The 22,704-nt window shown below is 41.9% G+C and overlaps 1 protein-coding gene across 6 annotated transcripts in view; it reads right to left on the minus strand.

Moving 5' to 3' along the window:
• PHACTR2 (phosphatase and actin regulator 2) overlaps window positions 1-22,704 on the minus strand; it is a 129,097-nt gene that overhangs the window by 46,780 nt on the left and 59,613 nt on the right. The window contains exon 1 of one of the 6 annotated variants that reach the window (XM_064413482.1): window positions 10,141-10,304. The exons of the other annotated variants lie outside the window; for them this stretch is intronic. Coding sequence (XP_064269552.1) covers window positions 10,141-10,255 — 115 coding nt within the window. The 5' untranslated portion in view covers window positions 10,256-10,304. Of the gene's footprint in view, window positions 1-10,140; window positions 10,305-22,704 lie in introns of those variants that run through there. 6 annotated transcript variants of the gene reach the window in all.

Raw genomic sequence — 22,704 nt, forward strand, 5'->3', positions numbered from 1 at the left:
TCTTTTCACATGTTCCTGAGTCATGGAGTACAGCCCATTGCAGGAGACCACTTGCACAAAAACCTCATCTAGATGTTTTCACCCTGTGCCTTGCAGCAGAAATGGAGGAGAATTAGGGCTCCAATGGCTTCCTACAGAGAAATACAGATTAGTATTGGTCCCTGTTCTGCCCTCTGCTGAAAACTGGTGACTCCAAAATAATCATATTCATCCTAGCTAGAGAGATCTGTCTGCTTCAAACTGAGCAAATACATTAAATTCATGGAAAATAATTCTGTTCAGGAAGATTGAAACTTTTGAAAACAGATGTCAACATTAATTCCTTCTGACAATAAAAGGCAAGGAGTTGATTTATCTAGTGAGTTCAACAAGTGTTCAAAATTGGGAATTTACTAATCCATGGTCCATGTACCAATCGCCTCATTTGAAAAATTTATTTGAAAAGAAGGAATAAGCATAGCCAGATATTGCAGACTAACTTTAGAAATAATCTAAGATAAGTAATATGTCTAGACAAAGGAACTTATTTTTATTCAAAAGTACATATATTATATGTATACATATATATTCACAAGCTAGCACATTATATCAATTAATAAACTATTTAGAAAAAAACCCACAATTTCAGCAATGACATTTCAGAGCATTTATAAAAATATTTTTACAGAAGTTATTACTCCTCTTGTTTGAAACACTCCACAGCGTTTGAAACTGGTGCTTCAGATGCACACTATTTGCTTTATAGGCCATGTACTACTTAAGAATAAAGTGGTGAATTTTTCACCTCAAAGAACTTATCTACCTTCTATTAACCATTATAAACATTACACATATTCACTGAGGGGAAAAGAAACATCTTAGCTCTCTGAGGTTTAGAGGAGCTTGCTGATTTGTGTTACTCTATTATTTGTATATATAGTGTCTTGAAGTCCTGCCTTCTTCAAAAAGCCAGTGAGTCACTTCATTGCATTCAATAAACATTATTAATACATTTGACACTAGGACTTCTGGCTATAGTACCTGCATAATTTGCATGACCATATTCCAGTCCTTTGCCCTAGGTGAAGATTTTTCAGCTGCAGGATCAGCTGGGTGCACAAGAAGAACAATAAGTGAGGATATGAATCCTGCACATCGATGTCCCACAATGAGGAGATCTTGCTGCAAAAGGCCAACAACGAGGCTAGAGAAGATGCCACAAAGCCAAATCGTGCCACATGGGCTGTCAATCAGATGAAATGCACAAAAAGGACAGCCGTTCCTCAAGCTTGTGAGCAGCCAGAGAAGATTAGATCAGCCTGTGGATGACCCTGACTTTCCTACAAATGCTTAGAGATGACTGAACATGTGTTATCCCAGGAAAGCTACTTGCAGTAAGCAGTGCTGTAGCTGCTGTGGAAACACTTTACTGCTGTGAATGGTTTCCAGAGATGCTGTGTGCCTGAGGCAGGTGTGTGAAACCATCACAGTTTTCCCAGGGCATGGTACCCTTCGACACTAAGACGTCAGCACTGGCACACGCTAATGCTTTTTTCAGATGAGTACTTACAACTAACTTTATAAGAGCAAAATGCAACAGAAGAACAACCCACCAGATCATTTCAAGCAAGTCTAATATAAATTATTGTGAACTAAATAGTGTGTTTCTGCTGGTTCCAGGCCTTGTGATCAGAATGCAGCAAGACTATTTTTAAAAGAACTTTGACTTAAAGAAATTAATCATGAAAAGAAAAGAGTCATATATTTATGACTTTAGATGTTCTGTATTTTTTACTTCTGTATATTTTTTCTCTTGGCAGTGAAAATGAAAAGCCAGCAGAAGAACTTAACCTGCGCTCCCCTCACCAGCACCTTTCTACACAACTGATCTAATCCAATCCTGCTGGAGTACTGGTATGTATTTAAGGGATTCTTTCTCACAGCTCTCATCAGAGCTGTTAAGTACAAGATGGTGCCAGCAGAATGTCAAGCTCTCTTCTTTCCCCACCGTGCTGCATCTTTCATGTTGCAATCCCTTCTCTCACCCACATCAACCAAGGCTTACCCACCTGTACTGCAAGGCTGCTCTGGATCCTTGTCATACAGCAAGGTTAAGAGGGGCAAGACGAAGGAAAAGTCCTCCTCTTATAGCTGGACAACATAACCAAGAGGGAAAAAGGCACAGAATCAAGTGCCCCACTGATATCAAGGCACTGAGGTTACACTGGTACCTAATACTTTCACTAGCAATAGTTCTCTTGCAGTATTGCCATGGTATCACCACATCACTCTTAAAGCATGTGAGGAAAACCTTTTCATCCTGTCAGAATACAGGTGACTCAGGGTATTGCCTCATCTAACCATGAATGAATTGAGAAACGCAGCAGAAGATGGATGCCTTGGCCCCAGTTCAGAGTTACCTTACATGTGGATTTGGATACAATTTCTGTGCTTATTAACTACCAGTTAGCTAGTACAGGCTTTTTTCTCTTCCTCCCACTGCACCCTGATGCCTCGCAGAGATGTGCTGCAAAAGTCATCTTGGTTTATTGAGACCTCAAAACCTCTTCTGACAACAATATGATTTTCCAAACCAACTTGCCAGAGGGCACAGAGTTGGAAATTGTGGTTTTTATGCCAGCAAAATGATGACATGCTTTTGCAGCTGCCTATTATCCCAAATTAGCAGTAAGTCTTCAACTTACTATAGAATATAAGCTGCTTATTGTTTGAGCTTTCTGGCAAACTTCAAGACACTGCATGATAAAAGGTTTGACGTAGTCATTAAAAATCAGAAGTCATTTTGACACTGTAAATGTCATTTTCAATAAGTATCTCAAATTATTATTTTTCCTGACCTGAACCAGATGGAATTTTTTTTTTCCTTTCTCACATTTTTGTTTGGTGGGTGTTTATTTTGTTTTGGTTTTTGTTGTTGGTTTTTTTTAACCTACTTGAAAGGGAAAAAAATACAGCTAATCCATGGTGGATAACCTGGTAAATGGGAGAGATATAATCTACCTCCAGGCAGCACATTGAATTGGCATCTGCATGCTTTTGTCTTGCCATACATCTGGAGTTTAACTTTGGAGAAACTCTGTCATGAGCTAATTGACTTGATTGTGTTTTAATTAAATGAAAGGAAAAAGCTGAAGTTCAAATGTGGGTGGCAGAGTGGTAGTTTCCATATGGAACTGCCAATATTGCCAAATGTTAATTGGACCTCCTGCTGGCAATCAGCTGAGCAGGCTGGGTAGTGGCTACTTCACAGGGAGGCTGGCTGCTGCCCTGGAAGAGCCAGAGGGAATCCTCCTAGGATAACCACAGCAGGGATGGAGACAATGGCCTGAACACCTCCAGGTTTCTACATGGATACACACACAAATGCCTCTGGGGCTGTTGGAATCACACTTGGGGTTGTTGGATCAGCAGTGCCAAAGTCTAGAAATGGCTTCAAGTCCAAACCTTGTAACTCCCGTTGCTTCCACCTTGAAAAGCCAAACGTGGCAAGAGTGGAAAGTTCAAAAAGCTCAAAAGTCCACAATCTGTTCTGCCTGTGATGAGCCCCTACCTAAGCTCTGCAAAAAGCACAGGTACTGCTACACAGTTCAAAGGAAAAGAGGGAAGCCTGTGCTTCCCTGAGAGTCACAGCATGGATGCTCAGGGCTCCACATTTCAAAGAGCCGTGTGGCTCAGAGGGATGCTCAGCCACACTGCTTTCTTCTGCAGTGTGCAGAGAAGAAATATGACCAGAGTTACAAACAATGATGTATTTATTCTAGTTCTCACTTTCTTAGCTGTACACCAGGGATTAACTGGCTGAAAGCCTGGAAAAGCTTATTTAGCTATCTGTCTCTTAGGTAGAATGCCCTAGTCCTACAAGACAGGGCATTCTACAATGATCCCCAGCAAGCAAACAGGAGACCTGACCTGGGCTTCCTACTAATGACACAGGAAACAGGACATCAATCAGAGTTAACTTTATGGCTTGGCATGTGCTTGCTGCATCACTGGGGTAAAGTGCAAAAAATGTTGCTTTTTCTTTTTCCTGGTCACAATAACCACCTCAACTGCTGTTGCACTGTTGGTTTGTCAGGTTACAGACTATCATCACCAGAAATTGTCTCTTGCTAGTGCATCCCGAATGCAGATAACACACTTGTAATCTCCAGCTTCAGCATTACTTCACAATACAGCTTTCACTCCCACAGGGTTAATTCTACAGGAAAAAAAAAGCAAAGTTGTGATTGTAGGACGCTCTGTAGAGACACTAAAAATATCAAAGGCAACACAGCCAGTCAGAGCTACCTCATGGAATTACACTTTCCATGCAGAAACTTCATGGTTCAGAGCTTGTCTGCTCTATCTACACTGGCATCTGAGCTGGTTGTGTTCTACAGCGCATTGAGCACTGCAGTCAGACCTCTACAATCACATACCACCTCTCTTCTCAACTGTTTCTGATGGCAAAACACATCAGGGATTCTCTTAAGATCTGGGGGAAAAAAAAAGATCTGACCAATGCTTGCAATATGCCCACAAACATGTGTTTGTAAATTAATTATTGACATTTTGGCAATATGCAGTCCTTACTGGAATAGCTACACAACTTCTTAATCTTCTTCAATAAAATGCTTAACTTCCACACTTCCAGCTTCCTGAAGAAGGAACAAGCAAATGCTCAGCCATCCTGTTATACAGGTTTGAAAGTAATCTGGCCAAAAATCTTCTTGCTACCTCCTCTCTCACCCTGGACACAGCTGGCTCCAACCAGAAGGAAAGGGATCATAGGTTTAATGCAGGCTGCTTATTCTTTTTTCTTCAACCCCAATACTTGAGAAAAATCAGCAAATGGAAAGTTACATTTTCCAGATATATGAAACATCATATCAAAGGTCAAAGCAACTCTTCCACCAAAACAGGAGGGGAAAAAAATCCAGGCACAATAACAGAGATGTGGGGGGACAGAAATAACAACTAAAAGCATTGTATGTAAAAGAGCAACCTAACTACTCTGAGCAACTGAGCCGCTAATTGAAAATTAATGCTTATTGTGTCTGAATATTGAGGGATAAATCTCCTTGGAATACAATAGTATATATTTCTATTTACAGGTCAAATATTTTTTGGATGATTTTGTAATTTCACCAAAAGTAAGCTGCATGTACTCTTATTAAATTCTGTATTGATATTTTAAAACATCGCATCTGAAAACCAGAACTGCAAAACTGGAAATACTTCTTTATTGACTTTTCTTGGCATAGCCTTATTATGGAGGAGAAAAATAACTGTAATAAATTCACAATGAATCTTTTTAGCTGCAGGCAAGTGGTAAATCTCCCCAGCAGATATTGGCTAGAAGTGTGAAAATAACTGAAGCACCTGTGGCCCCTTCCCCATGAGGTGATAAAGACGAACTACTTTTGCAGTAGTTCACAGGTGTGTTATACTGATGCTGAGATAAAACTGGGTGAGGAGAGTCACAGGGAAGCCTTTGGCTCTGGTTCCCACTACCCCATTTAGCAGCAATTTACGCTCCACCTGCCCCAGACAGGCCAGGTCAAAAACCCAGCAAAAGAATAAAAGCACAGCCAAAGTTACTCTGGGATGTTTATCTCTCCTTTCCCTAAGGAAGCCCGAGGCTGTCACAGGTCTCAGCTGGCTGGCTCCTCTGGAGGTGTCCATCATCCCAAAGGAGATGCTGCAGGAATTACTCTGCTAACTCCCTACTCTGCATCACTGGCTGAAGGACTCACTGCTGATCCCTCTCTGATGCCTTTCAGCCATGCCTCCGATACACCTGAAAGACAGAGGCATTTCCCTGCAGATCTCTCAAGAGGCATTTCCCTGCAGATCTCTGCCTGTATCCCCAGAAGGCACCACCACTGCAGGCAGAGGCAGCACGCAGGCACAGCTTTACAGAGATGCTGCCCACACAAGTGGGCTTCCAGTCACCTCAGCCTGTGTTTTTGCACAACAGAAACCTTAGATGAGCCACCAGCCATGCTGGTGACCATTGGTAATGCTGCACGTTATCACTGCACTGAGACAAAACTGGCTTTTGTCTGGGCTCCTAAAACTCCGTCAGCTCCTGCTTCTGAGCTGGAGAATGTACCATTGAGCTGGGACAGGAACAGGAGTGAAGGGAAGAGACGTTTGCGAAGAAAGGGAAGAATTCTGCCAGGAAGTGATCACCTGAGCTCACTGCCAACAGGTACCAGAGATGCTCTGGTGCCTTCAACACATCCACTGCTGAAGCAATGACCACCTGAAGTGCTAACATCATCAGCTGTTTTCCTCTTCAGCATGAAAAAGGTGGGGAATCCTCTCCAACTTATTCCAGACCAGCCAGTGCCCTTGCCAAACACAATTATGTATGAATACTACATGTGGTTTTCCCTTTATTATTACTACCTTTAACCAAATCATTCACAATTAACATGTTTATATATCTGAAAGCAGGTTTGGTTTTGTGGGCCCCCATCCCAATGCTTCCCTGCTCTGAAGTACTATGACAAGGAGTTCCTGATGTACAAATAACAGAACATCAACATAGCCAAAACCTTAGGAGCAATTTGATCAGTCATGTAATTAAATGCCTGCGACAGGACAGCCCAGAGCTCATTGTGCTGCCTTTCCAGAGCACCATTTTCTTCTGTACTGGCACCACTTCAACACCTTTTTTTCTAGTACAGGAAACAGCATACTGCACTGTCCAAATGTGTGCAAGTCAACCTCAAAGCAAATAGTCTCTTTATGTGACCTTGCTGGCCTCAGAACCCTGCCAGGGAGGTCAAGAACACTTTTAAACCCAACCAACAAATTTCTGATTGTTGCTGTCATTGCAAATATTTGTACAGGCTTTTAGCTCTGCTGTCTTTGTAGAAAGAACTGTGTTTATTTTTAAGTTCAGTTTTTAGCTGCCTTTAAAATGCTCGTCTTTGTTGCTAGATACCAGCTTGAATAAACAATAATAGCGAAACTCCAAAATACTCAGAACAACCTATTAATGATTAAACACAGTCTTCTTAGTCAAAAGACTAATTTGCCAACTCTAAAACCACAGCCTGTAAAAATCACTCATATCATTCTGTGTGTATAATATCATAATTCTTAACACAGTCTAAGTTATCTTCTTTGCTATGAGGAAAAGGGAGTTGCCAAGTTGCAGCTGACTTTTATTCTGCATCATGTTTCATTACCCTCTTCATCCCCAGCCACACAGAAAACAGCTGTTTTATTCCCTGTAACTTGTTCTTTACTAGGGCCAAGGTGGAGAAGATCAGGCACAATCTGATATATTTGTCAGCTCAGCTGCCCTTCTCAGCAGGGCATGTTCATATCCTTGTCACAGGACAAGTCTGTGCAACTGTGATGGGATTCAGTTTTACTTTAAAAACCATTATGGACCCTTTCCTACACAATCAAGAAACAGGAATTCCATCAAGCAAGGTGATGGCACTGTAAATCACTGCAGTAAAACCCACTGGAATTGTAGTACCATCTTCATGAAGGTTTGAGGCTCTATTCATACATATTTTTTTTCACTTCAGTTCTTGCATGGAATCAGTATTTTATGGAATAAACTGGCAATAAAAAAACCTTTAGTTGGACCAAATTACAAAAGAGAAAGCTGCTGCCCTCCAGCTCATTGCACTGGGATGCTGGACTGGAGCCTGCCCTGCTCACAGCTCACCCTGGGGGCACAGGTGCCTGTCACTTGTGGAGGTAGGGCTGGAAAAGAGGATCCTACTTCCCTGTGGGAGAGCTGGCAGCACTCTCCTTTCAGATCCAGGCACCAGTCCAGGACTAAGCAGAGCATCAAGCACTCCTGGGAGGAAAGGGGCTAAAGAAAGGGGCTTGTTGAAGCTCCAGGTGGGGAGATGTCATCTTGTTGTCAGAGAAGGCACTGAGAACATGCTTTGCTCTCCCAGCAGATTCTTCCCTTAGGGGAAAACAACTACTCTGTAAGAGCATCATCAACATGGCAGATACATAATTGATACCTTCATTTCCCCACTGGGCTGTTCCTGATGTATTTGGGGCCTCCACTTCTCCTCTGCTCTCTGTTAATAATGAATGACTGCATTATCACAGTGCTTAAAGAGGGCTGGCCATAGATCAGAATCTCTTTGTTTAAAGAGCGGTATGGACAAACACCAAAAAGTTGGAGTTGGATGAGCATCCCTTGAGCTGGAAAGCACGGATCAACAGAAAAAATACCAGACCTCATCTCCTCCCCACCAGTGCCTTCCAGCACTATTCTGCCCCATGGCCTAATAGATTCATTCAGTACTCAGCTTCAGGACACAGAGCTTCAAGGGGCACCAGAGGAAATGCCTGTTTGCCTGTCAGGGGCACCTGAGCCCACCCAGCTACTCCACCATGCATCAATACACTGCTGGGCAGGAAAACCATCCATTTTTCTAAGTGGAATTAGCAGTCATCACAGCCTAATTTTAAGCCTTCCAATTACCATTAAGATGCATTCAGGCTGATTGTGAATCAGATAATATATTGATTTTTTTTTTTTTTTACTTTGTAAAAAACCCAATACAGACAAGAATAATTCAGCCTATTTTAGCGAGATTAATGTGGACAAAGGTCACCTCAAACTGTATGGTATGACAGGCTTCACTGTATTTTGTATTTTCTTTAAGACTGTCTTTAAACCTTTAAAAAAGATAGTTTTCATTTAAAAAATTACTTTTTTTATTCCTTATTTATTTGGAGGTAAACCAGGCTACATGACCCTTGAGTAATTACAAGCCAAAATATAAAACACTGACATGAATTACTTAAAAACCCAAATGAAACAGAAGCTGTTCTCGAAATTATCAAGTTTCTTTAGTTTTATGATTATGAGTGCCAAGACCTTGTTGATACAGATGAATCAAGCACAAAAGCTTTATTATTTAGCCATGTGCTTAAGAGTGCCATAATAAGAACTTGATTAAAATAAAAGAGGGGGTCCAAAAAAATCCAAATATGACTGGCAATCCCTGGACCTATTGCTAGCAACTCCAAGCAGCACTGGAAATTCCAAATCCTTGCAAATAAAGCATGTGCAGCATCAGTCTTCACCAAATTCATCTTTGGCATTATTTAAGCTCTATAAAGCTTTCTTTTTTAAACTACTACCAAATGTTTTCCTAGAGAGGGAACATCGTGTGACAGAGTGCTCGCCTGTTTCCATCGGTCCCTGGGAAAGCGAGCCGTTTCTTAGGAAAGCCCACAGGAATACTTCAGAAATTCCTGCTGGCAATTTCTGCCTGACCCGACTGTTTCTCATCCTGGGCTTTCTGCAACTCACCCAGCAGCTGATGCACCCAGCAAGGGAGAGAAAGGGCTAATTATCAGCTTGGTAAACAATGAATCAACACAGGGACAAAGTGTCCCACAAAGGAAGGAGCAATCGCTGTTCCCACTGCTGGTACTTCCACAGGGTCTCTCCAGGAGGGTTTGCCCAGAGGTGAGCAGCACATCCTGGCAGGCAGGGCTTGCTTGGCTCTCTGCTCTTCCCAGCCAGCAGCCCCCAAAATAACATCGCTGCAGGGATCCAAGGAGGGAAAGGAAAGCAGAGATCCCACAGGTGATGGATAATCTTTTCCCCGTGCCCAGGGGCACAGAGAGAACATTGGAGAACCCTGGAATGGCAAGCAGGAGTCAAACCCAGTCCCTGAGCCCCTCTGCAAGGCACGATGTCTTTACAGCCACCCCCAGTGTTACTTGCACTGTGTGGTTCGGAACCTGTTGAGCTCCAACCTCAACTGAAGGAGAAGAGGGCCTTCCTTCAGTCCCTGGAAATTTACCTCCCTCAGGAAATAACTCCTGAAAAATTCTATGCCACACTGAAAAAAAACTGCCTTGTAACTCCATCTCCAGTGAAAAATGCTTTGTATAAGAACAGGCTTTGAAATAGAAAGGTTAATAACTATTCTTTAAAAGAGCACCTTCAAGCAGCTTACAAATAAATGATGGCAACTCTGTTGAGCTTAGCAAGAAGCTGTGACATTTTGGAAATGAAAAGAAGTGATAAAGAGTTCAGTCATTTTGCTTGCCTTGAAAAAGGTTTACAATTTCCCTTAAACCTCCCTCCCACTCTTGCTAACATTCAAGTACTTGGCACACACATTCAACATTTTTAGAATCTGTACTCACTTTTCACGCTAGCTGGATGCTGAACTTTGGGAGAGAGTGGTAATTTTAACGCCAGGAGAGACCCAAAAAGGGACTGGTGCATTACACCATGCAACTCCTTGCTGTGGGCAAGCATTTCTTTCACATGCTGTGCTCACAAGAGCTATGGTAGATCAGAGAAAAACCTGGAATTGTGATGAAACATATATAAGCCATGATAAGCAAACCACAAGATTTCTGTATATGGTAGGAAATTTTCTGTATATCAATACAAATGAAGAATACAAGGAACACAGGTAAGCACAGCAGCACAGTGTGACTCAGGTTTAAAAAAAGTGCTAGAAAAGCACCACTAACCTTCACTGAGTATTTTCTTATTGAAGGAATAAAATTAAACTGGCTCTTTTTTTTTCTTTTTTTTTAATTTTTTTTTTTTAATTCCTGTATAGGATCATGAATAACATGCTAAACTGGAAAGCACAGAAATGCAAGATGTAGATGTATCCCACTCAGATGCTTTTTGACAAACGTTATGACATTTCATGCATTTCTGACAGTGGTCACTGAGAACCAGTTCCATAAGTATTCAATGCATAAATAAATAATAAATAAAGTATATTTAAGTTTCACTTAAACCAGAACACTTTAGTTTCATGTTTGTGAACACGTACGTGGCCCATACAGCAGGGCTGTACACAGCCTTGCATTTGAAAGGCTGCCTTTAGATTTTGGTCAGATGTCAGCACAGGAGGAGCAGCCTGGCCAAGCATCCAGCCATGACCCACGAAAATCAGCCCTCGCCAAATCAGCTCAGCAATGCTGGAGCAGCCAGCTAAAGGCAAGGGTCCATGGATTGTGTCAAGATACCAGGGAAACCATGATCCTATTTCAGGTAACACCTGCTCTGAGGAGGATGAAAAACCTTCAGATGTGTCCTCAAAGCTTCCAGTCCAAATAGCTCCATCACCAACACCGTCTTCCCACTTCAGTCAGCCTCTCTGCCAACTTTAAACTTCTGTCATCTAAACCAAGTGGGAATCAAAGGCTTGAGTGGACTTTTAATTATCTTTCATGCCAACACAGACTTTTAGAGTATAATTGAATTTTGTGGGAAGTTTAGCTTTGAGAAAAGTTAAGGAGAAAAAAGAAATTAATAACAAGGAAAAAAAATTAGAAAGATTACTACAGCACACACATTTTCTTCACACTCAGATCAAGACAAAACACTGTATTTGCCCAATTTGCTCATGTGCTATGAATACCATAGGTTTATCTGCTACTAATACTGCACATTTTTATGCAGTAAAAGGGGCAGCAAACAGGCTGGGAATGCCCCCTGGCTGGAGTGTGGAGCCCACAGGGATGCACAGTTCCCTTCCCCAGCAGTGGGAGAGCTCCAGGCTCAGCACCTGCTCCCCAGGGAGGCAACTGAGCACAGAAAAACACAAACACAAAATATGACATGACTCTTGTTATTCATGCAGAGGGAAGTGCCTTATTTCTAAATACTCTGGAATCCATGGCCCTGCATGCTGGCTTTTAGAAACAACCTTTGACTCCATGTATTTCACATAATATTTTAATAAACCCACCAATTTCACAACTAAAACAAGCCTGAATGTAAAGCCAGGGCTAAAAGTACAGTGCTAGAATACTGCCCTTGATGTGCCTTGGTCAAGCTGTTGAATGTAATCTCAATTTTATATGAAGTCATAGTACTTGTCTGGGGTGTATCTGGATGTTGCTTTTATAAGTACAAAACTCTGCTGGTAGGAACAGGTGAGTAATTGGTGAAGATACTGCAAGGACTATAACTAAAAAACATGTAGGTTTTCGTGCAAGAAAAAGTTCTCATCACTAATTTCACTGACATGCAGTTTAATGCAAGGGACTCTTTTTTCAGGCAAATACAGACACAGCAAAGGAAATGCAGGGCTGTATCCACAAAATGGAAGGATCCAATTTACTTCTTATGGCACCTACCCAGAACTGGGGAGGCCCAGAGCAAATTCTGCTGTTGAAGGGACTCCTAACCTACCACATGTCCTAAATCTGCCTTATTCTACTACTGGGGAGCTCTGGGGAACACTGCTCTATCTCTCACCTTCTCTCATGTATTCTTCCTACAACCACTAACAATTGCTACCACCAGACCTCTGGCTTCTCTATTTTCATGGACACGACAAATATTTTGAATAATTGTCAGTTCTCTTGATAATTGTGCTATGGACATTTACAGCAAAACATAACATCAATCCTGGTCTGATGGTAAAAACTTCAGTGAGTATATGTGACATCACTCAGTGAGACTTCACTCGTAATTCCTGGGTTAGAAGAAAAATGTTCCTGCCACTGTGTCAGAAGAAGAGCCATCAATGTGGTACCAACAAAAAATGCATTCAGATAAACTCATGGTTGTCTTCCTCACCCAACAGTTGCAGTAAGCTGCCAGACTAAAGAGGGCTACTAGAAGCCCTCATTAAAAGACTTCCTACTTCACTACCCATCTCCTTCAAGTGTCATCTCTTGCACCACCTCAGCATTATCTCAGTTTCCTTCCCTTCTCTCTCTCACCTCAAACACAGTCTTTGGTTTTTTTACCCCACAAGAAGGACATTTTTTGTCTCAAAACTTTTGCAACCACTCCATACATTAAAAATAAATTTTAAAAAAAGACACCAAAAATGGTAGGTGCAAAGACTGAATTATAAGGAAATATACACAGTAAGACAAAATAAACCTCTCTACATTTGCAAGTTTTCCCTGAACTGGCATCTGGACATGTAAATAATCACTTAAACCAGAAAGAATGGGCTTCATGCTGGTATTTTTTTATGAGATTGAAGTGTCTGCTATTTGTTTTTAGGAAATGGTTAATTTAATTAGCAGCATCTGTTCTTCCTTTATTCTCTACTCAGTCTTGCATGGAATTTACTGTACAAACAAGAAAAAATCTAAACTGAAAGAAAGAAACCTCTGGGCCCTTATAGATGGAGGATGTATCAATTCTCAAGGGGTTAAGAAAAACTCATCTGTGCCACCAGACACCTCCCTGCTGACATAAAGACACTGGTCTCACTTTTACTCTGCTGCTATATTCAGGCCCTCAGGGAAAAAACAGATTGCCAAATATGCTAACCAGTAGCATTCCCATCCAGGGACTGTCACGGTGTAATGATGTTATCTGCTAACCCACAGGCAGGCTCCCCTGCAAAAGCTAAAGAAAAAATTAACCACAGCAGTGGGATAATTCACTAGCTGTCTTCAGCTGATTCCTTCATCATGGTGAACTCACCTAACAAAGGATTTCATATAGCACATGAAATATGCTATATTTCAAATATATATATTTCATATAGGTGTTTTGTTCATCTCACCTTCTGGTGATGTTTCCTGCGGTGTTTCTCTTCTGTGGTTGAGGAAACCCTAAATGCAACGTGGGATGAGCTACAGAAAGAGAGGTGTTTTCTCTACAAGCAGTCCCTAAGGACAGCTGGTGGAAAGGTAAAACCACCAAGATCCATGGCATGACTTCAATCATTTGCTGAATCACTTACATCCACAGTCTGTGACTTTCAGGTCTGACATGATCAGACCTAGCTAAGTGTAGGGGGGAGAAACAATATTTAATTATCACACAAAACCCATCTACAGGACTGATTAATGCTCATGGAAGACTTCAGAGCTGGGCAACATGAATCCTCCCAGATCACCGTCAGGGTGATTATCTGTGGTCTTTATTCTTACATGCTATCAGATCTTGCTGATTTTGCACTGAAGCAGCTGGGAAAGGCTTGTACCTTAACAGGGCTGAGCTGCAGCCACTGCAGCCATTGCCCAAGAAAAAATTGGTTCTGTGCAACAGAGACAGTGTGCAATGATGGACATAAAATGTTGTGTCCAGCTTCTCCTACGAACTAGAGAAACCTGCGAAGTCCCAAGCTTTTGTTAATGGTTTAAAATGTATTGAAAATAACGCTTAGCTTTTGTATTCTTTCTAGTGGCCTAAACCCATATTCTCAAGGGTTTTCATCATTCATGGATGTCAGCTAGAAAGGTACATTCTTTTCCCTCTTTTTATCTTTAAAAATACATAATCCTTGCAATCCAATAGTGACATTAAATGCTTTTTTTCCTTCAACACATTTTTTGCTATACACTTCAAACTAAGCTACAGAGTTTCCAGGTGCATTAAAGGTTTCAGAAACACCCTGTTCATCTTGCTGGATCTGGCTAAAACACGCTCTCCTCCTTTTCTCCCGCCCTTGCCTCCGGTAGCAATGGGAAAATTAAATCAGCCAGAGAAGTGCAGGGGGGAGTTCAGAGAGAGGTGTTGCTGTAAGTGTCCAAGATACTTTTTTTTTTTTTCAGTTTTAGGTTTCTGAGAATTCCCCTAGGCTTTTCCAACACAAACTTTCTTCCTCTTTTCAGAATCATGTTCTCTGTGTAACATGACACAGTTACATGACAGTACTGCCCAACAAAAAGCTTTTAAAGCAGAGTGACAGTCAGGTAATTTCTGCAGTGCTTTGTAGTTAATATCTCTCTTTCTCTTGCTGGCTCATGTTTTGCTACTCTCTTATTACTTTCTCCTCCAACTAAACCATATAGTATTTCTGCTTGGTCTTTGTCCAGCTCTCCAGAAACTGGCTTTATCCCCAGTCTTAGTTGTCTACTTAACTGTTCATTCCCTTGCACAGACACAGTCTCCATTACATCTCACTTATTTCTTCCATACATTACTTCTGTGTGTCAAAAGCAGCATTATTCAAGCAAGAATAAACAACACCATTGTTTTTCAAAGAAACAAAATTTAGTGTGCTCTCATAAGAGTCAGACCAGCCTTCCAAAACTTTTCTTCAGGAATTCAAGCACAGGAACTACCCTGCAACTACTGCAATTGTTTTAAACCTTGTATGGATTTTTACCTGTAATTATTAAGAGCAATATTCTCATTTTTTATAAATCACTTAAAAAAATCCATGAGAGTAGGAGAATCAGGCATGGTGGTAAAATGTGTAAGGCAGGAAAACCACTACACCCTTCTCTGTATCAACAAAAAGGAGGCCAGATTTGCAGTGCACTAGAACACTGCTTCACATTTTCAGAACAAGAGTATTCTTAGCATCTGTGCCAAAACCAACACTTCCTTCCCCTCAGAAATGCAATAAATCTATAAAACTCCAAGAAACAAACCAGTAATCTTCAGACACATTGAATGAATTTACAGGGAAGGAAATGCACAGCCAGTTCTGAATTATTAACAATGAAATAAATTATAACACATTATAAATGCATAATTTAAATACATCTAATTTCTTGGCAATGAACTGTTTGGGTTTTTTCCTCCTCATAAAGACAGATAGGATCTAAGAATTATTTCCCACCAGCTTAGGGGGACTTTAGGTTGTAATGTGACTCAAATTACTTGATTGTATCCCACTAAATCTCTTTCATAAGCATGCAATGGAAGTGTCATTTCTTTGTTGATTCATCCAGGATCTTGGGGGAAAAAAGGGGGAGGGAAAAGAAGCCCACAGAGATTAACTTTCAGCCTGGGTGACTTTATATTGCTTGCTATGACATAAACGCTTCAGGTAAGTTGATCTCTGGGGTTATAAGCAAGGAGAGCAATTGGGAAAAGAGTCACAAACTGGACCCTCTCTTACTACCCACATCACACCTGAGTTTTTAACTCAGGATGCTGCTGCTGAGTGAAATTCACTTGTCTGGTGCCCAAGCACTAAAACTCCTTCAACAGTAGAAGGTGAAAGATGTACAAGCCACACTGAGGCTTTCCACAGGCTCAGGAGCAAACACTGCCCAGGAATGTGTATCCTGGGCATCTCACTCCCTACAGGAACTGCGGCTGGGGCTCTTCCATGAGCTCCTATTGCTCCAGACATCCTCCCCACAGTATTTTCACAGGGATACACCAGCAGAGGCTGCAGTCTGCTGAGGAGGCAGCCGTGGACACTGGCACATGGCGCTGGCTCTGCAGCCCCTGGTTTGAGAGGGAAGATCACTGGAGCACCCGACTGCAGCAGGCTGAGCTGAATGCAAAGCCTGGCTCTTAGAACCACAGAATGTTTGGGGTTGTAAGGGACCTTAGAGATTACACAGTTCAAACCCCTCTGCCACGGGCAGGGAACCTTGCACATCATGGCTTCCAGGCTCCCATTGCAATAGTTTGTTTCTTCAACACACCATACTCTTCCCTGGCAGGCTACCCTCCCATGAGGTTTCCTGGGCATTCAGACCAAATTTCACTCATGACAAATGCTATTTTACTTAGTTGATCTGACTACCAAACAGAAACTGGGATCCAAATCACTCTCCTTCTGTTGCCTGTACTTGCTCTACAGCCATGCAGGCAGAGGGCACAAAGAGCCAGCCCTGTCTTCCTCCTCAGCAGAAAGGGTCAAGGGAAACAACAATCATTTATGTGTGCATCAACAGTGTTGCAAACCCCAGAAATAAAACCAGTGGTGACAAATCCCCAGTCAAGAGTTGGCTTTCTAAGCTGAAGCTTCCAGCAATGAAGAAAAGCTCTTAAGCTTGAAAAAGAGTCCCTGTGTCAGCAATGTTTTAAGCTGAAAGTGTAAATTACAATAGCAGTGAAAACATCAAGTTTCATCATGTATCACAGTTATTCTAACTGTGCAAATCACTAAGTTGGCTAAAATCAATAAGTATTGTCTGTATTTTTTGCAAATTATCTCTAGATCATAAACTACATGATCTGTTTGCATAGATCATGCAATAGCCCAGGGTCTAAAGCCCAACCAGTATCTAAGGCCTCTGCACCATTCTTGGGCTTTTACTGGGCAACACATTAAAAAGTTCAGATTCAGAAAATACAAAAAGGATTAAATAACAGTGAAATTACTATGATGCATCTACCTGATGAGGATTTGCTAATGGTTTGGGCAGATGGTCAGAGTGAAGACATCTTTAAACACTAATAAAAAAAGCACATTCTCAGGGGTGAGGAATGCAGGCTGATCTTTGGGAATAGAACTGGCTTTGCTCATACAGTTGCACATGTTAGGACAGCTGCATCACAGCCTAACTCTGCTAGGCAAAACATCCTTCTAATTCATATGAAATCAATGCAGGAATCAGAGAAGAACAAGGCAAGACAGCCCTTATCTTTTCATATGAAGCTTCATTTTCACAAAGCTATCATTGACATAGATTTGGTATTAACCTTCTGATGATCTGTCATTCTCATTCTACTGACATGCAACCTGACAGCATACTTCCATAGAATGATGGAGCAGACATAGATCATCATTTCTCCCTAGCTTTTTCCCACTTACACTGATTATCAGAGTTGTACAAAGCAGCAAGAGAACAAAAAGGTAAATAAAACTTTCCCTTTGGACAGAGACTTTATTTCCGAGTGTCCATAAACCAAGTCAGGGACAGAAGAAATTCATATTCCTTTGCAGCAACCTTGTATCAAGCCTTGCAAGAAACTCGAGTCTTAAATCAAATTTCCTAATAATGAGCTGTCATAAGATTAACAGAGGTGATTTCATGGTCTCTGCTGATTGTTAGTCCAAACCACTATGTGGACTACAAAAAGGCAAGGTTAAATTGATTCACATATTGTAATATTTAAACCCAGAAAAAAAACCTCCAAACCCAGAAGAGAGGACACCCCAGCCCTGTTACCCATGTGATTCTGGTCAAACAGAGTGAGAAGAAAAAACAGTGCATCTTCATACGCTGCATCACCTGGATATCCATGGTGATCTTCCCAGCTAGTTCCTACTGAACCATTTCATAAGGCACTACAGCAAATGGCACACTCCATACCCCACCATAATTTTACATTTGCCCAAAAATACACTTGACAGTGGAGGGCTTGTAGAGTTCATGTATATGGAGGGCAGGGATACAAATTACTCAGTGTCACTCTTTGATTTGGCTTTGAGGCATGAAAAAAAACTAACAAAAAGCACCCCTCATTATCTGCCTACCTTCCCTGCCCATGGCTTGTAGTCACAGTTTCTCCTGGCTCAGAAGGGGTACCAGCAACCAGCCTCACTCTCTGGGATCTGCTGGGGGCAAAACAGACCACAGCTACCACTGCCTGTTATGAGAGTAATTTTATCACCCCCAGCTAACTACCACCTTTCTTTTTTCCTACGCCTAGAATTGGCTCTACTTGAAAGTCAGTCCTTTCATAGCAGAAAAAGAACAGGATCAGGAACCTGCCTTGTGCCAGCTACAGAAGACAAGGCATGGACAGCTCAGAAATTACTTCTTCACATGGGACTGAATGGCAGCTAGTTGGGGTATTTCTGCATATCAGAAATATTTTTCTAGCCACTGTTACAATTTTAATATAATAGATAGAAATAAGTTCTGGGAGCAGGCTGTTTGCTGAAGTATTTTTAAAAATCCATCAGTGATTGACCCAAGACACTAAGAGCACTCAGCACTGTGTTTTAAAACAATTAATTCAGTGAAAAACAGATTCATACCAGCATCAATTCAGAAGTATTTTTCTGCAATGTTACATTTTATAAACCTCAAAAAGCATCAGTGTCCAAAATGAATAAAGGACAACTTTAAGGAAAAAAATATACAAAGAAAGATAAAAATGTGTAAGTCCTCTCTGTTTTTAATAGGCTGGACTGTGATATGGTGCAAACACTGATGAGGATTTGAGATCTCTTTGGTTTCTTCCTGGCTATCTTAGGTGCTGTCCTGCTTACTTCTGATAAGTTTTCCCATTTAAACCAAGGAATTAAATGAAAGGGACTGGAAAGCATTTTGAAATCTGTAACAGAAAACACCACCCTCAGGATGAGGCCATATTACTCAGGAGAAATTACTCAGGAGTAAGAAAGCCAAGGAGGAGGATCTAGGAAGGAAGGACAACTGATCCAAGGGGTGGCTGGGATCCAGCAGTGTGGGATCAGTTGTCAGAGGGGCTTAGCACAGGGGGCTCAGCAGGAAACAAGATCTTCCAGGAGCTTTTCATCTGGGGGAAGTATTGGGGTGGTCATCCGAGAAGACAACCCCCACACAACCACAGGCAGCCAGCAAAGGCTGCCTGGGAGTTCTCGTTCTCCCCATGGCAGATGAGGAAGCTGATGATTAACGCTGCGAACAGGTGATTAGTGGCTACAGAACATCAGCACATGAAGAGATCTCAGCCAGCACGCCTGACATGAAAGGTCACATACCCTGGCAGCCAAACGAGGAGAAATTCTGGTCATCCCTGAAGCAGCCTCAGAGGGAAAAGAGGTGAGACACCAACCTGTTGAGCACTATGCCTCTGTTTTCTCACACATGTGGTGCCCGTGGTGTGGCTGGTGCCCTGTGTCCTCACGAGACCCGTGTTCTCGGCCGTGCCCCAGGGCAGGCTCGGGTTGCAGCCTCCTCTGCAGCCAGGAATGGCTGGAGCTGAGGAGCCGTGGGGGCACCGCTCTGCTCTGGCCCACCACAGACACGTACACTTCGTAGTCCATAAACATGCTAGACTTAAAAGGTACACAGTTTTTTCTCTATAAATAGTGATGCATTCCACAGGCTTACATTCAGACCCTCATCAACAGCACAAACCAGAATTATGGTGCTGGGAGCATGATGAGACCCACGCTTTCAGCAGTTGCCATTGCTTTTCATATTTCAGCTCAAGAAACACAAGCATCAACTTTTAAAAAGAGTTCTTGCAGTTCTCATTAGTAACAAGCAACTTCATGGCTACTCATTCTGTCTGAAAACATGGGCTTTTTATACCTTTGACCAGGCATCCAAAATATCCACTCAATCAGCCTGAAGTCTAAGGCAGATTACATACTTAATTAACCCAAATTCTGAAGCTGTCACAACTGTAGTCCCATCTGACAACACTGGCAGGGTGAAGAGTTTCCCAAAAATAGCTGAATAGCTTTGGATAGAAATTTAGCACCAAATGAAAACAGTACACCTTTACATTGTACTTAAAACTCTTACATAACCTACAAAAGCAAAAAAAACCCAAAAAAAAACCAAAAAAACCCAAACAAAAAAAACCCAAACCAAACCAAAAAAACAAACAAACAAAAAAAACCAAAAAAAAACCCCCAAAAAACCACCAAAAACAAACAAACAAACAAAAAAAAAACCCCAAAACAAAAAACCCAAAAAAACCCCAAAAAAACCAAAAAAAAAAACCAACCAGGGAGAAATGGATAGGATTCCCAACGTAGTCTTATGAGAGTTCAGCCTCAAAGTCCCCAACCAATTTAAATCTCAGGAAAAACAATATGGACCATGAGGCTCTCTGCTAAGAATGTCCTTTGTGGCTGTGGACAAGTCATTTAGGGCTTCACATCAAATGAAACTTACATTTTATCTCCATAGCTCTGCTTTCCACTCTTTCAAGTGCAGCAAAACCTGAAATGACCAGCTGACAGGCGTGTTGGGAGTAGCTCACTGCACCTGTAAGTGCTTTGAAATGCCTTCCTGTAAAGTGCACGGAGTTTCAAAGTTCTTCCACTTTAGAAAGGAAAAACAGCCAGAGGAGAAAAATCCATTTCCTTTTTAAACCCTTTAAGAATTATTTCTCTGAGGGCATTTCTGCACATTCAGAGTCACAGTGGACTGAGTCAGGATGAGAATTTAGGTCTATGGCTGAGCACCTCCATGTCCTGCTCCTCAGGAACAAGAGGGCTTGCTCCACAATGGTGCCCTCAGTAAGCCTCACAAGCAGCTACCAATGCAGATCATTACTGAAGTAACAACTTCTACTTCCAAGTATTGGAATTTCTCCATGGATTACCCATTAGTTTGTTTACCAGCACCTAGAAGTGCTGAAGCAAACATTAGTTTTCCATTTCATTTCAGGACTATGACAAGCTTAGTTGTCAGTCCAGTTACCACAATTACAATTCCTCTGCACAGACACAGGTGAAGCTGCTGTTTCCTCGTCCATGAACAGGAAATCCCATAAAGCCAAGAGAGATGAAAAGCAGCAGTCTGAGAAACATGTTCACTTCTGACCTATGAGAATCATTTCACCGAGTGCCAAGGTCAACAAACAACAGGATCCTACCAGTGACTGCTTTCATCTCATGGGGGGAGCTGGGTGGGAAATGGTTTTCCTGTGCTGTTGAAGTACATTTTCATGCCCTTGAAAGAAAAAAAACCTGTGTGTCTGTAAAAGGATGAAATGCAAGCCAGACAGTTTGTGCTCTGTTTCTGCAAAACGTATGTGAGGAGAGGAGCTGCCCCCAGGCCAGAGCAAGCAGCCCTGCAGAGCACATCCTTGGCACAGCAGGTCAGCACAGCCTCTGACCCCGGTCTTCAGCTGGCCCCAGTGAGCACCCTGACCAGTGGGGCAAGAGTTTCCCGGGACCTTCCCTTTGCAACTTGTCCTACCCCTTCCCATACTCTCTGCTTGTGCTCCACATTCCATGCTGAGCTGCCTGACCTATTCCTAGGAACATTAACAAGGTCTGTTTTTACTGGAAATTTCATTCTTGAAAAAGCATCACTACTCAAGAAACAACAAAAATCTTTTCCCACCTAACTAGTTCTGCTTTGAAATGCTATGTTCCCAATATGCTGATCATGTCTCCACTGTTTGTTTCTCTGTGCTATGGTTGGTACTGAACTACCAAAGAAATCTAAAAGGAAAAAAAACCCCACTGAATTGAAAAAAGTGCTCAGCTCTGCTGCCCTTTGATAAGCTCTAGATCAGAAAGCAGAAGAGATAGCTTTTGCACACAATGGCTGATAACCCCCAAAAGCACTCAACTCCAGCCAGTAAATGGGGAGAGATCATGTTAATCAAGTCCTGCTGGGCGTGGGAAAATCAGAGAAAAGGAAAGAAAATGAACAAGGATATGTGCTTCTTGTTATCCACATTATCCTCCCAAGCTCCTGTTGTGATTGATCTTTGTTCACATTTTCTAGCCATGGCAAATAACAAACAAGCTTTAAAAAAACTATCTAAGTGACTGGAAAGCTGTAACCTAGGAGAAGGAGCAAAAGCTGCCTATGGACACCAACCGGGCAATCAAAGACCTGCTTTGCTGCCCATCTACCACTCATAGTTATGAGATGATTAAAGCCCAGATCCTCCTGTCCAAAACACTTCAACACCCACTCATATGCAGCTGATGGCAAACTCTAGCGTGATGGTATTGCTAAAGAAAGTTCCAATGGAGTATGAAAATCTGAAGCTCTTCCTCTCCTTACAGGCATGCTAATCCACCTGCCCAGTCGAGAAGGACTTTGAATTTTATGATTAGGCCTCAGTCCTGCCCTTAACTCAATGGGAAAGTGACACTAGGACCTTGATCTGTTTAAGTACTTCAACATATATTCACATTTCTGAGAGTAAAACCTTTAATTTAAAGCAAATCTGAAAAACCCAACCCTTCAGGACACTGGCTAAGGTCCATCCTGAGTATTGAGTTGTGTATTTATTTTATCTCTTCTAAGTCACTCTGTGACTTTCAGAAAAAATCTTTTACTTTAGTTTGCTACATCAAACCACGTTCACTTTACCAGTCTACCCCCATGGTGATTTACTAGTGGTGCCCTCCCCTGCACAGAGCCAACAGCCCCTCTGAGCCC

Source organism: Passer domesticus, chromosome 3, assembly GCF_036417665.1.
Source record: "Passer domesticus isolate bPasDom1 chromosome 3, bPasDom1.hap1, whole genome shotgun sequence".
NCBI lineage: Eukaryota > Metazoa > Chordata > Aves > Passeriformes > Passeridae > Passer > Passer domesticus.